At 53.0% G+C, this 12,754-nt stretch overlaps 1 protein-coding gene across 2 annotated transcripts; it reads right to left on the reverse strand.

The window, feature by feature from the left end:
• Window positions 1-3,341: 3,341 nt before the first annotated feature.
• Window positions 3,342-8,906, reverse strand: COMMD7 (COMM domain containing 7). 2 transcript variants are annotated; one of them, XM_059480809.1, is made up of 9 exons: window positions 8,794-8,906; window positions 7,518-7,571; window positions 7,330-7,432; window positions 5,738-5,794; window positions 5,620-5,657; window positions 4,972-5,062; window positions 4,799-4,848; window positions 4,263-4,311; window positions 3,342-3,758 (listed from the first exon to the last, which is right to left on the reverse strand). In XM_059480809.1, the coding sequence occupies exons 1-9, from the start codon at window positions 8,875-8,877 to the stop codon at window positions 3,682-3,684; spliced, it is 603 nt and encodes a 200-aa protein (XP_059336792.1). In that variant the 5' UTR covers window positions 8,878-8,906; the 3' UTR covers window positions 3,342-3,681. The 2 variants fall into 2 exon arrangements, with proteins under 2 accessions (XP_059336792.1, XP_059336793.1); XM_059480810.1 differs by lacking the exon at window positions 4,263-4,311.
• Between the last annotated feature and the right edge of the window lie 3,848 nt (window positions 8,907-12,754).

Below are 12,754 nucleotides of genomic sequence, written 5' to 3' on the forward strand. Positions count from 1 at the left end.
GCACCATGGGACCCCAGGGAGCCCCACGCAGCCCCTAAGGGCCCTAAGGGTGAGGTCTGTGGAAACCAGGATGTCCCAAGGGAGCTCTGTCAGTTCCCACATGACCTGCTCAAGGTCAGACAGAACCAGCAGTGAGGAGCCTCAATTCCTTCTTTCCTTCCCTGCCTGCCCATGGGCTCACAGGCACGAGTGGAGCCCCCATCTGCTCTGCTCCCTCAGAGCAGAGGCTTTTGTTCTCAGGGTTTGGAGAATTCCTTCACATAGGAAAGGAGCAGCAGCATTGGCATTTCTAGAAGGGAGAAGATGCTTCATTTGAAAACATCCCAATTCCCTTGGTCATTAGCATCTGACATGGCTGAGAATCACAACAGCATTGAATCCACACTGGGAACTGACAGAGCCAAGAGTGCAGCCCCTGTTCTTTGCTGTGCTGCTGGCACTGGCAGGGATGAGTGGAAGGATGCTGGGAGCACGGGATCCCCACGGCAGCCTGGCTGCTGGGGCCACTCTGCCATCTCCCCTGCCCCCAGAGACACTGCCTGGCAGCCTGGGGCGTGCTGAGGTGGCCCGAGGCAGCAGAGAAACCGCAGTGCTGGAGAGGAGAGGGGCTGCACACGCAGGGAGGTGACCGCGTGTGGCTTCAGCATGGCCGCGCTGCCCCTGCCCCGCTGCAGCCGGGAGGGCCCCGTGTCCCCCACAGCAGGGACGGGGATGGGGGGCTGTGCCACGGCCGCCCCGGAGGAAATGGGCCGGGAAAGGGCTCGGGGAGGCAAACGGCCGAGGGAGTTTGGTTAGCTGCACCCCAGGCTGGTGAGGGGCCCCTGTTTCCCCCGCGCCCGCTGTCCCGCCGAGATTAGCGCTCGGCTGGCTGGGCTTGATGGGCAGGAGGAAGGGGCCGCGCACACGAGCACGGCGGGGCCGCCCGGAAACACGGGCAAAACGGGTAGTGGGCCGCTCCTTCTCTCTGCAAACCGGGCACCGGGCCTCTCCTTCCCTCTGTGAACCGGGCACTGGGCCTCTCCTTCCCTCTGCAAAACGGGTACTGAGCCTCTCCTTCCTTCTGCAAACCGGCCACCGGCCGCTCCTTCCCTCTGCAAACCGGGCACCGGGCCTCTCCTCTTCCCTCTGCCAAATGGGCACCGGGCCACTCCTCTTTCCTCTGCCAAACGGGCACCGGGCCTCTCCTTCCCTCTGCAAACTGGGCACTGGGCCTCTCCTCTTCCCTCTGCAAAATGGGCACTGGGCCTCTCCTTCCCCCTGCAAAACGGGCATCAGGCTGCTCCTTCCCTCTGCAAACCAGGCACCGGGCCTCTCATCTTCCCTCTGCCAAATGGGCGCCGGGCCTCTCCTTCCCTCTGCAAACCGGGCACTGGGCCGCTCCTTCCCCAAAACCGGGCACCGGCCTCTCCTTCCTTCTGCAAACCGGGCACGAGGCCACTCCTTCCCTCCAGGCTCAGCCCTCACTGTGGCTGTGCCAGCTGTGCCTGCTGCCTGCCAGCTCCTGGCACAGGGTCTGGACATTGGCCATCACCCCCTGTACTGGTGGCCAGGCCTGGGCCGTGCTGTGCAGGAGGGCCATGGCTGCCACGGCTCTCCCACATCCATCCTTGCTCCTGGCCAGCAGGAGGGCCATGGCTGCCACAGCTCTCCCAGAGCCGTCCTTGCTCCTGGCCGGCCCCATCGGTAGGGTGACCTGATTCCCTCACAGTTGGTGTCACCCTTGCCAGTGCCACCGGAGCTGGCTCCCCCTCCATCCATTCCCCACAGGGCTGCCAGCTCAGCTCATGCCCAGCCGAGTGCAGGGGACAAAGGGGCACTGGCGGCTCCCCAGGAGTGCTGGTGGCAGCAGCGAGGTCAGGCCGTGGCACAAATGCCGCTGATCGGAGCTGCCCTTGGGGACCGTGGAGCAGCACAGAGGTGACCCCTGCACTCAGGGTCAGCGGGCTCGGCGTGCGTCAGCCCCGAGCGCCTTAATCCCAACCGGGCAGGGGGAGGAGCGCGGGGGGACGGCGGATTCCTGACCCACAACCGAGCCTGGCATCTTCCCCGCAGCACCGTGGCCGCTTCCCAACAGAACCGGACAGGGCTGAGCAGTGCCGCCCTGGCACTGCGAGAGTGAGGAGAAATAATGGGAGCAGGCAGCAGAAAATGTAAGGCAAAAAAATTGCTTTTGTCTCGAGAAAGCGGCAGCCATTTGGACTGCTTCTTCCTCCCTGAAATAGCTTTTCCTGCCACCCAAAAGGAGACTGAATATTGTGTAGTACATTATTTCAGAGGTTTTTGGTTTTGTTTTTTCATTTTTACAGTAAGCATGTGACAAAGATTGAAATGCTTGTGACTGACCTGATATGTGGGAAAATAAATAAATCCATTCCCGGGTTTGCCAACAGGATTCCCCAGTTCCCAAGTACATGGCTCAGCCTGTGCCCACTGTTGTTCCCAGTCACTCCTGCAGCACTGCAGGAAATGCAGTGCAGGGACACTCAGTGCTGGGTTTGCTGCAGCTGGAAACCCACGGGTGAGTTGCAGGGAGCTTTGTGATGCCTTTCTCACAGAAATGATCAGTTTGGGATGGGTTTAACTGGAAACAGCTGCTGCTGCAGGGAGCCCCACAGCAGACTGGCAGGATACCATGGGACAGTGAATTCCTTCAGGTGGAGGCTGGAAACACAGTATCTTACTGGGATATTCCCTGGTAATGTGATTTACTCCCTTCACTGGAACTGCTGAGTGTGCCAGGGACACAGGGATGCTTTGGGATGTGCCCTGTAAGAGAAGCTTCCTTCATCCCTCTGCTATGGGAGAGGCTTCAGCCAGCTCAGGACTGCTCCACAGTCTGGGCACGAGAGGAACCTCAGTGACTGTAACATTGCCCCAGGTGGGTTGCAGCACCCCTCTGCCTCCTGATGAAGAGCTCATCCCTGCCCTCAGACAACTGAAGAGTGGAGCTAATGGCACTTCATGGGGTTTGGACATATGTCCAAACGGGCTGGGTCTGACTGTGCCATGTCACACAGGCTGCAGATTAAAGAGCAGCACATCCAAATGAGATTTATCTCATTACCCCCTGAGATGTCCCAACACCCCCATGCACAGAGGCAGCTGTTTGGTTGTTTAAGATTTAAAATCACCTTCCACTGAGATACTTTCCCATAACAAGGCACAATTGGGAAGAAGCTAATCAACGTTTCTTAATACAAGAGAAGAGAAAGGCTTGAAGGGAGCGCTAAGTGATTCCCCACATTAGATGCTCTCCTTGCTTTCGTCATTCTCTCTGCTTAATCCTTCCAAGTTTCCAAATGATTCTTTGCTTCTGTTTTTCTTTTTCTCACAGAATCAGATTCTTATACAGGAGCAGGATGGGAATGGGTTTATTTCTTTGCTATTTTAGTAAAGGTATCCACATTACTTCTGACCACAGTTTCTCATAATAGTATAGTAAAAAAAAAAAAAAAACACAAGATAAGTGGACTTGTAGGTGCTTTGAAAAAGCTGAAACTTAGCCCAAGTTTCAGGTTCTAAAGGATTGATGGGTCCTGCTGGGCCATGACACCACTGCTCATTGCACAGCTTGTCTTCTCTTATCAGGGTGTGAAGAGTCAGCTGGGAAAGAGCAGATCTGCAGGCCCACGAGGAGGAATTAAACATCCCGGACAGATGTCGGCTCAGCTCTGTGCAGCTTCAGCTGAAGCTTTCCAGGCTGGTTTTGACCCGTTCCATTTCATGCAGAAAACTGTAGAACTGGGGCAAAGTTAACTCTGCAGAGAAAAAAAAAAAAAAAAAAAAAAAAGGAGGCATCAAATCTTAGATTTCAGGTTACATTTCCAATATTGGCAAAGCTGTTCTGGTGCTACCATGGAGCAACTCATGTTCACCTAAGCCGGGCAGGATTAGCCACTGTGATTCCCAGCAGCTGGTTCCTTATGCTAGCCAGGCTGCCAGGGGGGCCAGGCTGGGATCTCCCAACAGCACTCCATGCTTGGGAATAATTTCTTTTCCTCCTCTGCCCTGCTGCTCTGACTGCTCAATGTTTACTGAGGCCCAGATGTGAAGGTGCCCAAAAGTCAGTGTTCCCAAACAGTTCTGGAGTGCCTGTGGGGTAGGAACAGCCACAGTGCTGGAGAGGCTGAGGCAGGAGTAACCACAGTGATGCTTTTGCAGTGACCCCACCCTGATTCTGCCCCCAGACTCCCCCAGCAACACCCTGAGCCCCAAACTGCAGCTTTCCCGTCCTTCCCTCCTGTCCAGAACTGTTAACTCACCAACATACACGTTTTCCAATTGGCTCCCTTTTTTAACCACCAGCTTCAGCTTGGGGAAAGGAAAAAAGCAGAAGTATTTTAGTTCAGAGACCTGTATCTGAGCACCATGAGAGGACAGCAGAGCAGGAGTCTGCTGTGAGTTTGACTGCTGCACAGCACACACATCTTTGTCAGGCTTTTCAAGAACTGTCACTGTAGGAACAGATACCCTGGGCATTGGGAAGATCTCTGGAAGTCCTTGATCCCGCTTTCCCTCCCTCCTAAAGAAGGGAGCTGAAAAAACTGAGCTTTTTGAACAGCTTTTCAGGATGGGCCATGTTCCTGTGATATCTCATGTCTTCAGAGGAGAAACAAACAGCAGCGTGTCTGCTCTCTGCTGGCAGCAGCACATGGAGACTGAAGATGCAGTCACAGAGTTCCTGTGAGACCCACAGAGCCTCCCTCTCCCTCCCTCACTGCCAGTGCTTCCCACATGCCTGGCTGGAGCTTGTTCCTCACTGCCCTACAAGCTGAACTCTGTGATGTGGGAGATTTACCTGTAAGAAGATACTTCCCACTTTTTCCAGCTCGCTGCTCCCAGCAGTCACTGTGAGTCAGAAAGAAGAGAAGGCAGATAATCTGTTAGTTAAGCAGTGAAATAAAACATCATTTAGCCAAGAGCTGCTGCTGGGTTTCCCAACCCCTCCAGTTTATGTTGTAGCTCTATTACCTCCAAACTTCCACTCCATGTCTATCAGCTGGTTAATCATCAGTGTCTGACCCACAGCCAGGCGTGTCAGGGTGGGGGAATTCACCTTCCACTACAAGAATAAAAGACACACCAGCAATTAATTCAGGGAGGTCTCTGTACCTGAAACTTCAACAAGAGTCAGAATGAAGACAGAGCATGGCAGAAGCCCAGAGTAAAGAGAGAACTAATGTGATCAGGAGGGCTTTCAGAGGTGTTTGAGTCCTGCTAGGATTTCCATCTGCCCTGTCACTTCTGTAAATGAAACTGACTGGTTTTGTTTTAGCACTGGTTCGCTGTAACAATATCTGTGCAAGAAGCCATGTGTTCATGTAACTGCATGACCTCAGGGCTCAAAGCATGGGAAGCACAAAAACATCACATGAAAGCCACACAGCAGTGCAGGAACTGTGACACTGATGGGAGAGAGGCCCTGGCAGACCAGAGGTATCCCCAGACAGAGTGCTCCTTATTAGTTCTCTGAGGATCTTCAGTTCAAAATCCCAAGCTGGTTTTGAAGAAAATACCCAACGTGCTGATGTGTCTCAGGAGCACAGTGGGGTTTTATGAGTTCCCACTCACAGAACTGACATTTTGTTAGCTTAGAAACAAGCAAAAATATATGAATACCTGTTCTGCAAAGTAACTGGCCTTCTCTTCACTGAGGCCTGTGGGGGGAAACCATATGAGATTACTATATGTGATAAATATTAATTATCTTTTATTTAGTGGAAATCATGTGACCTACCTAGAGCAATGAAATCTGCTCTGACTTGTTCAGAAGACAGATTCCTCTTCAGGGCACCTGAATAAACACCACAAAGAAGAAAAGAAATCACTTTTTAATGAGTCAAACCAATTTTTATTGAGTCAAACAGAGGCAGGGACAGGACCCAACGATGGAAAGCCTCTGTTTCTGAGCTGTGTTTTGAAGCAAACCACAGCTCCTCGGAGATTGGAAACCCAGTCGTGCCTGCCAGTATCTGTGCAGATGCCCGGTGCTTTAAAAGTCCGGGCTCTGGGAGTGCCTGGGAGAGGGCGAGATCCCATTGCAGGTATCCATGGGAACAGCGACAGCGGTTATGTTTTGAAGCTGCTGCTTTCTCTCCTGTAGCCGCTTTGCTTGTTAAAGGAGAACTGTTAAGGCTGGCGGGCTGCTAATTTGACCTACCTGCTGTGTTTGGGATGATGGGTGTGAACGTGTGCATATAACACTTTCCCCCGCTGCGCCTTCCCCCTTTGTTCTGGGGCCCAGGCAGCGCAGGGACCTTTACAAGGATTCTGCTCTCTGAAGCCAAGAGCAGGAATCTCATAAATTCAAGGAGACTGCCAGCCCCACGTGGCTTTCCGGCTGTGTAGCACACAGGCAAAGTTATCTGCTGTGATCTGTCCTGATCCCTGATATCGTGGCATCCCAGAGCTGAGGAAAAGTTACAACGGGATTGAAGCCAGTGCACACACACAGGAATGACAAGATGGGGGCACCAAGGCCTGAATCAGGATGGGGGAAAATGTAAATTCTGCATTAAATCCCCTCAAGAGGGTTGCAGGAAAGAAAATTATTGTACTCCTGGATAGGAAAAGTTGCTTGAAGCAGTAGGACAAGTTCAAAACAAATTCTGAAAACAGTTGTGCTCAGCATCAGGGCTGTGAAGGAAGCTACAGGGAACCCAGGGCTGAAGGGTAATAGCAAGGGACTATTAATAACAGGAGGGATCAATGGGATGAACGTGCCGTGGACTGTTTGATGCATTATCATGTCAAACGGCAGCCACAACATCACAGTAATCCTATAAAGTGCTGGAGTCTGGGGTATTCCAGTGGAATCCCCCCAAACCTCTTCGTCACTGCTTATGAACCAGAAAGAGCTGGACACGGTGTTTCTCAGTATCTGCAAGGTCAGCTGTCTCCTTCACATGGCCTAGAACTGCAGCACTCCCAGCCCACCCCAAACCTCTATGCACTGTCTTTTTTGTCTCCAATAGCGCTTGGCCTTGGAGGAATTACAGCACTGGGCCACTCGGGTGGAAGTTCCGGCAGAGACTCGGTGCCAACACGACGCTGCCCTGATCTGGCAAAAGGGATTTACAGGTACTGCTTAAACCGAGATGTTGTGCTGCATTTAATGCACAGATATTTAAGGGAGTTTACTTAAGCCCGTGAAATGTGCATGCAGGCAGGGTATAAAGAATACAAAGAGCCACCAAACAGGGGAACTTTTGATTCTTAAGTGCTAAGCACTGTATTAGCTACCATTAACACTTATTGTGCAAACCAAGCCCTGCGGGAATGGCTGGGACAGACTGGCCTCAGGGCAGGATATGCAAATACATCACTTACCGTTGGGTACCAGAAGAATACTTTTGACAATGTTTTTCAGGGGGCCCAAGCTGATTTTATTCATGGTGGCAAAGTCTGAGAGCTGAGTCAGAAATCTTTCTACCTGCTCAAGAGAAAGAGCAGTGACAAAATCTTTTCTCTGTTTCTGACCAGAGCTGCACTCACACATCTCTCCAGTTCTGCCTTACCTCCTTGGGCTCTGTCAGAAAGCGGAAAAGCAATTCAGTCAGCGCTGAGAATTGCTGCGAAGAAACAGGAGAGTGTTAGACTGGGATATCAGCACCTCATCACCCCACCAGCACCACGATGAGGTGGTGATGTACTCTCCTGACCCAGCTCCACCTGCCTCCTCCTGGACATTGGTCCCAGAGCTGGACCTGTGCTGGTGCCCTGTCCTTGGCATTATGTGATCCCTGTAGATGGGATATGCCCAGGATGCTTTTCAGAGCCTCCCAAGGGGTCTGTGCCGCTGGTAGCTGGCACTGCACAGGGCTTTTGTGATTTGTGGCTAATCGCAAGCTGCTGTTCTATCTTGTGCAATCCAAAAACTGCGAGTGGGAAAAGCTGTAGTACCCTTGGGGTAACCAGACTAAATAGGCAAAGGAAGAGAACTGGTTAAGGGTCTAGTTGCTGTTTTCAGTGTTCTGGGTGTGCAGCTGGCAGGCAGGGACGGAGAGGCTGCTGGCATCAGCACCAGCACTGGCTGTGACCTTCTGAGTATGGCCAAAAGCGGCGTTGGCTGCCTGTGGCTGCAGATCCTGCCCTGCCCTTGGTCTCGGCCATGTAACAGAGAAGGCACTGGGCTGTCACCAGGCTGTCACCAGGCTGATATCCTCAGTTCTGGCAAGCTGGGCTGGAAAAGCATCAGCATTTCCACTAACTTCAGTCCAAGCTGCACACCCGGTGTGGGTGACCTGGAGGCAGTACCAATGACCAGGACCATTCAGCATGAGGCAGGAAGTGCAGGGTGGGAATCTGGGGTGGGATCACAACCCGAACACTCTGTGGTCCCACCACAAACCTCAGTGCTTGACAGGACCCCAGTGCCCACCAGGCACGATCTGAGCCCTCTACCAGGAGCTCCACCAGTGTCCCTGCCCACTGCAGGTGGGTGGAACTAGATGGTGTTCAAAGTCCTTTCCCGGTGAAACCATTCTGGGATTCTATGATTCTATAAACATCCTTCCAACAGCTCCGGCGTGCGCGGGGCTCACCGGGCTGGACCGGGGCTGTACCACCGGGCAGCGGGCACGCTGCCCGCCCGGCCCCGGGCACCGGGCCCAGCAGGGACCCGGCCACGTGGGCCTGGAGACCGTGAGCCCGGCACACCCGGGACTGCTCCGGGGCTGCGCTGCCGGCCGGGTGCAGCTCCCGGTGCCGGCTCCAGCTCCCGGTGCCGCCCCGCCGGTTCCGTGTCCGGGTCTGCCCCCGCCGCCCCCCGCGCCCGTCCCGGTTCCGGCGCACCTGGGCGCTGAGCTGGTTGAGGTTGTGCATGTCGGCGCTGACCGCCTCCGGCACCGGCTCCCGGGTGAAGTTGAGCAGCCCCATGGCGGCGGCGGCGGCTCCGCCCGCCCGGCCCCGGCCCGGCCCCGGCCCGGCCCCGGCGCCGCCTCAGCCTGAGCATTGGCGGTCGCACTTTCCGCATCGCGCTCACGGTATCGTGGCCCCCGCAGCGGGACCGGGGGTCGGTGGAGCCGGGGGCTGGAGAGCTGGCTGGCAGCTGAGTACTGTGGAATTTTTTACTGTACAAAAACCTTAAAAAAAAAAAAAAGCTTCAAACCATGGTTTATAAGGTGAATAATGGGGTTTTAATTTTTTTTTTTAATTTTTGCTTTTGTCTTATTTTTCGGTTTTTCCTCCAAAAATTCCACTTGGGAACTGAAACTTCGGTGTGCTTTTCCCTCTCCGACTGCTGTTCCCAGCACTGCTCTCTGCCTGACTCGGGATGATGGGTGGCCCAGGAACGAGCAATCCACATCCCAGGACTGGGCTCCATGGAATGGACAGATGTTGGGCAAGGAAGCAGCAGCCCTGGGATGAGAAATGCCCAGATGTCCATGGGTCAAGATTCCATAGGGATATTTCAGCTCGATTCTCGACATAATCCGTATGCAGGAGGTCTCCTTGACTCAAAGATGTGTTGTAGGAAGGCAGAGGAATTGCCTTCTCATGCCCTTTACACAGTCTTGTTTCTGTTCAATCTGAGGAGGAAGGCCTTGGTCCAAGAATATTGAAACTTGATTTATTCACACAGAGGACAATGGAACTGATTCCATCCTGAAGGACTCTTTTGCCTAAAATTGCTGTTTCACAGCTTCCCTTGAGCAGGAGTAGGAGCTCTCCAGGATTCCGCTATCAGTGTGAACGTGTCTGATCCATTTTATCAGGGAAGGTGTTCCCTGTCTGTCAGGCCAGAGGACAGTGTGTAAAAACCTTTGTGGAAGGTAAAACCTCGACAGTCCACAGGTGTTCTGGTTTATTACTGACACTTGCAACTGCAAATGAGAATATAGGAAATTTCATAGTGCTTTCACTGTGAGACTATCCCAGCAGTGGTTTATAAACAAGGAGATAAGCAGCTAAGTACTACTAATGATGGGGAGTTAAGAGATATTTCCTGGTTGTCTGGATGGAAATAGCTTCCAACTTCCTTTTTTTCCCCCTCTACCTCCCAGACCAGTTGGGAAAGTTTCTGTTTCCTAGATTCAAGGTGCGACTGTGCACCTCCTCGATTTTTGGGGTGAAAAAAATGGATCCTAAATATTTAAGACACCTTTAAACAAGGGACATATATTGGAACAATATATTCTGTATATATTTTGGAACAAAATATATATTCTGCATATATATTGGAACAATGTATTCTGTATTCATTTCTGTGGTGAACATCCGAGTCAGCATGTTTAAACCATGGGAAATCCTTGCATCTAAAAATGAGTTAATTTGAACTAAAAATCCTCGAGGGAATGGGATGCAGGGGGTCGTACAGGATACCAGTATGTGTGAACACAGAATTCCTCTCTAGCTTTAAAATCCTGCATACAGCCCTATACAATTTTCCCCAAGTGTAAATTAGTAGTTGCAGTTAATTATCGCACATTTTCACAGCTGCCACATCTCCCCCTGTACTCTGTGTCCCAAAACCTGAGAGCAGGCAAGAGTCAGCGTTCTGCCTGGTTTGCAGCCGAGGTCAGCCGTGCAGGAGCAGTGTGTGGTGGATCTCTCCTTGCCGTGTCCTCCCGGGGTGATGCTTTCGGAGCTCCTTAAGGGCGCTCTGGGTGCGCGCGTGTGCGAGCACGCCGCAGCTCCCGCAGGACGGTGATGCCAGCGATGTTAAACTATTTCTCAGGCAGAGAACCAAATTCTTGGGGAAAGTTGAGTGACGGGATCCAAGAAGAAGAAGAGTCTCGGCTGACGTACGTGATCACAACATCCTGTTCAAACATCTCCAGGAAATTCTGTGGTGCTTCCCCCTGGGCTGGCATGCGAGCGCCATGAGCTCAGCCATGGCAGGGGCGGCTCTGCGCTGCCAGAACGTACTCGGTTCCCAAACCAAGAAGGATTTACAGGAATAAAAGAGCAGGTTGCAGGGTGATGGCCGTGGTTATGGGGGTGTCTGGCGGGGGATGGTGCTCAGCGTGCGGGCAGAGCCCCAGGGCTGCCGTAGGGGTGCAGGCAGCCATCAGCCCATGGGTGCTCCTGCCAGGCCATTCTCATGCAGAGCGCGTTGTGATGGACTCATCAGAGCTGAGGACAGGCCAAGGGCAGCAGTTTGGAGTTGCAGGTATGTGCCCTTGTTCACCATAAATACCAAAGCAAATGCAGCAGCCAAAGAGCAACGGGGACATACACACACACAGGAAGTCTGAAAAGGGTGCTCTCCAAACGGAGCAGAGGATCCATGTGCCCTACTTGAGATGCATTTTTCAGTTTCATTTCACACGTCAAACCTGAAAAGCTTCCTCAGCACTTGGAGACTGTTACTCCTTATTATGTGTTCCCTAGAGATCACATCCTGGGGTGTCCCCATCCTGTTCTCTGATGCCATTATCTATGCCAAGCTCTCCCAGCCCTTTACAGCTGCTCCCAGGTCAGCCTTGCAGCTGAAGTGGGGAACATTGCCTGCATTTGCCAGCCTGAGAAAGGCCTGGAAAAGGCAAGAGTGTGTGAAGAAGCCAGGGGGGCTCTCACCCAGCTGGTCAGAGCCCATCTACTCTCTGATGTTCTGCCCACCTGCAGTGTCTGCCTTGGGATGGAAGCACTAAGACAACATCTCCAGATATAGTCTGAGGGATGCTGTGACTCCTCCTGGCTGCCCAGCTGAAACTTCTGAGGAGTTAGTTCTGTCCTCCGGGATAAATGAGATCTCTGAGACCAGGATTTCAGTTTCTTCTGCAGTTCAATGCCCCATCACTCTCCTCAGCCTTTGGTCCCGGGCAGAACAATTAGCTGCCAGCTTTTCATGCAGAGGTGGAGCAGGGCTGGGAGTTCCACTGCTGGGCTCTGGCACACTCCTGCCTTGCAGCCACAGGCAAAACACTCCCTCTTTCCCCCAGCTCCTCTGCTCCTGAGCAGGGACCATAATCCCTGACCCGGGCAGGCAAGAGCAGCTCTGGAGCTGGCCTGGAGGGAGGGGGCTCTGCAGGCAGCCACCCCCTGGGAGCAGCGCTCCTCTTGATGAAAGTGGATGTGCTGAGGAGGGTGGTTTGGGGAGGCCTCGTCACTTCAGATTAGGCTGTAGCAGGCGTATCCTGTTTTCGAGGAAAAAGAGGATTTTGTGGCCAGCTTTGTTAGAGAGGCATTGAAGATTTTTCTTTGTGTGCCTCGGCGTTTGAAGTTTGCAGGCGGTAGCTGCAGACTTTCTAGATGTTCTGGTTACACGGATGACACTTATTTTTAACCTTATTTTTATTAGAGGTTTGTATCATGTGGGCCTGGCCAGCCCACAGGAAGGGCTAGAAACTTCTTGTAGGAGGGATAACATTTCCTATCTGTGTGTAAACAGCAATTCCCCCCAGATGGGAAAAGCTAGCCCAGCTGTAAGGCAGGCTGGGGCTGTATTCCCACATGTGGCAGCAGGATGAGGCTCTCCCACAACAGGAACAGACCTTGCTTCCAGCAGCCAGAGCCCTGCTGAGTGGCACAGCTCTCCCCAGACTCAGGAGAGGTGCCAGGAACAGGAGACCTGCTCTGGGGAGCTGTGGTGAGGAGCTGCCGAGAGCTGTGATGGAACAGCACTGGTGGAGCTGGTGGAGAGGCAGGCAGCCAGCACAAGGCTGGGGTGAGGGCTCAGACAATGAAGATACTCGTGGAAGAGGAAGAGACATCCTGTGGGACGTGCTCTGATGGGGTCTTGCAGTGAAGAATGCTGTGCAGTGAGAATGACATTATTGTGGGCTGGGAAAGAGCCTCTGAGCTGGGTGTA

Source organism: Ammospiza nelsoni, chromosome 12 (genome assembly GCF_027579445.1).
Source record: "Ammospiza nelsoni isolate bAmmNel1 chromosome 12, bAmmNel1.pri, whole genome shotgun sequence".
In the NCBI taxonomy this organism is placed as follows: domain Eukaryota; kingdom Metazoa; phylum Chordata; class Aves; order Passeriformes; family Passerellidae; genus Ammospiza; species Ammospiza nelsoni.

What these genes read in the sequence shown, in the direction of transcription:
- COMMD7 (XM_059480809.1), bottom strand. Translation starts at nt 8,877, where the DNA reads ATGGGGCTGCTCAACTTCACCCGGGAGCCGGTGCCGGAGGCGGTCAGC. An exon ending in CATGGAGTGGAAGTTTGGAG is followed by an intron (nt 4,849 to 4,971) that starts GTAATAGAGCTA and finishes TCTGACTCACAG; the next exon opens with TGACTGCTGGGAGCAGCGAG. An exon ending in ATTGGAAAACGTGTATGTTG is followed by an intron (nt 3,759 to 4,262) that starts GTGAGTTAACAG and finishes TTTTCTCTGCAG; the next exon opens with AGTTAACTTTGCCCCAGTTC.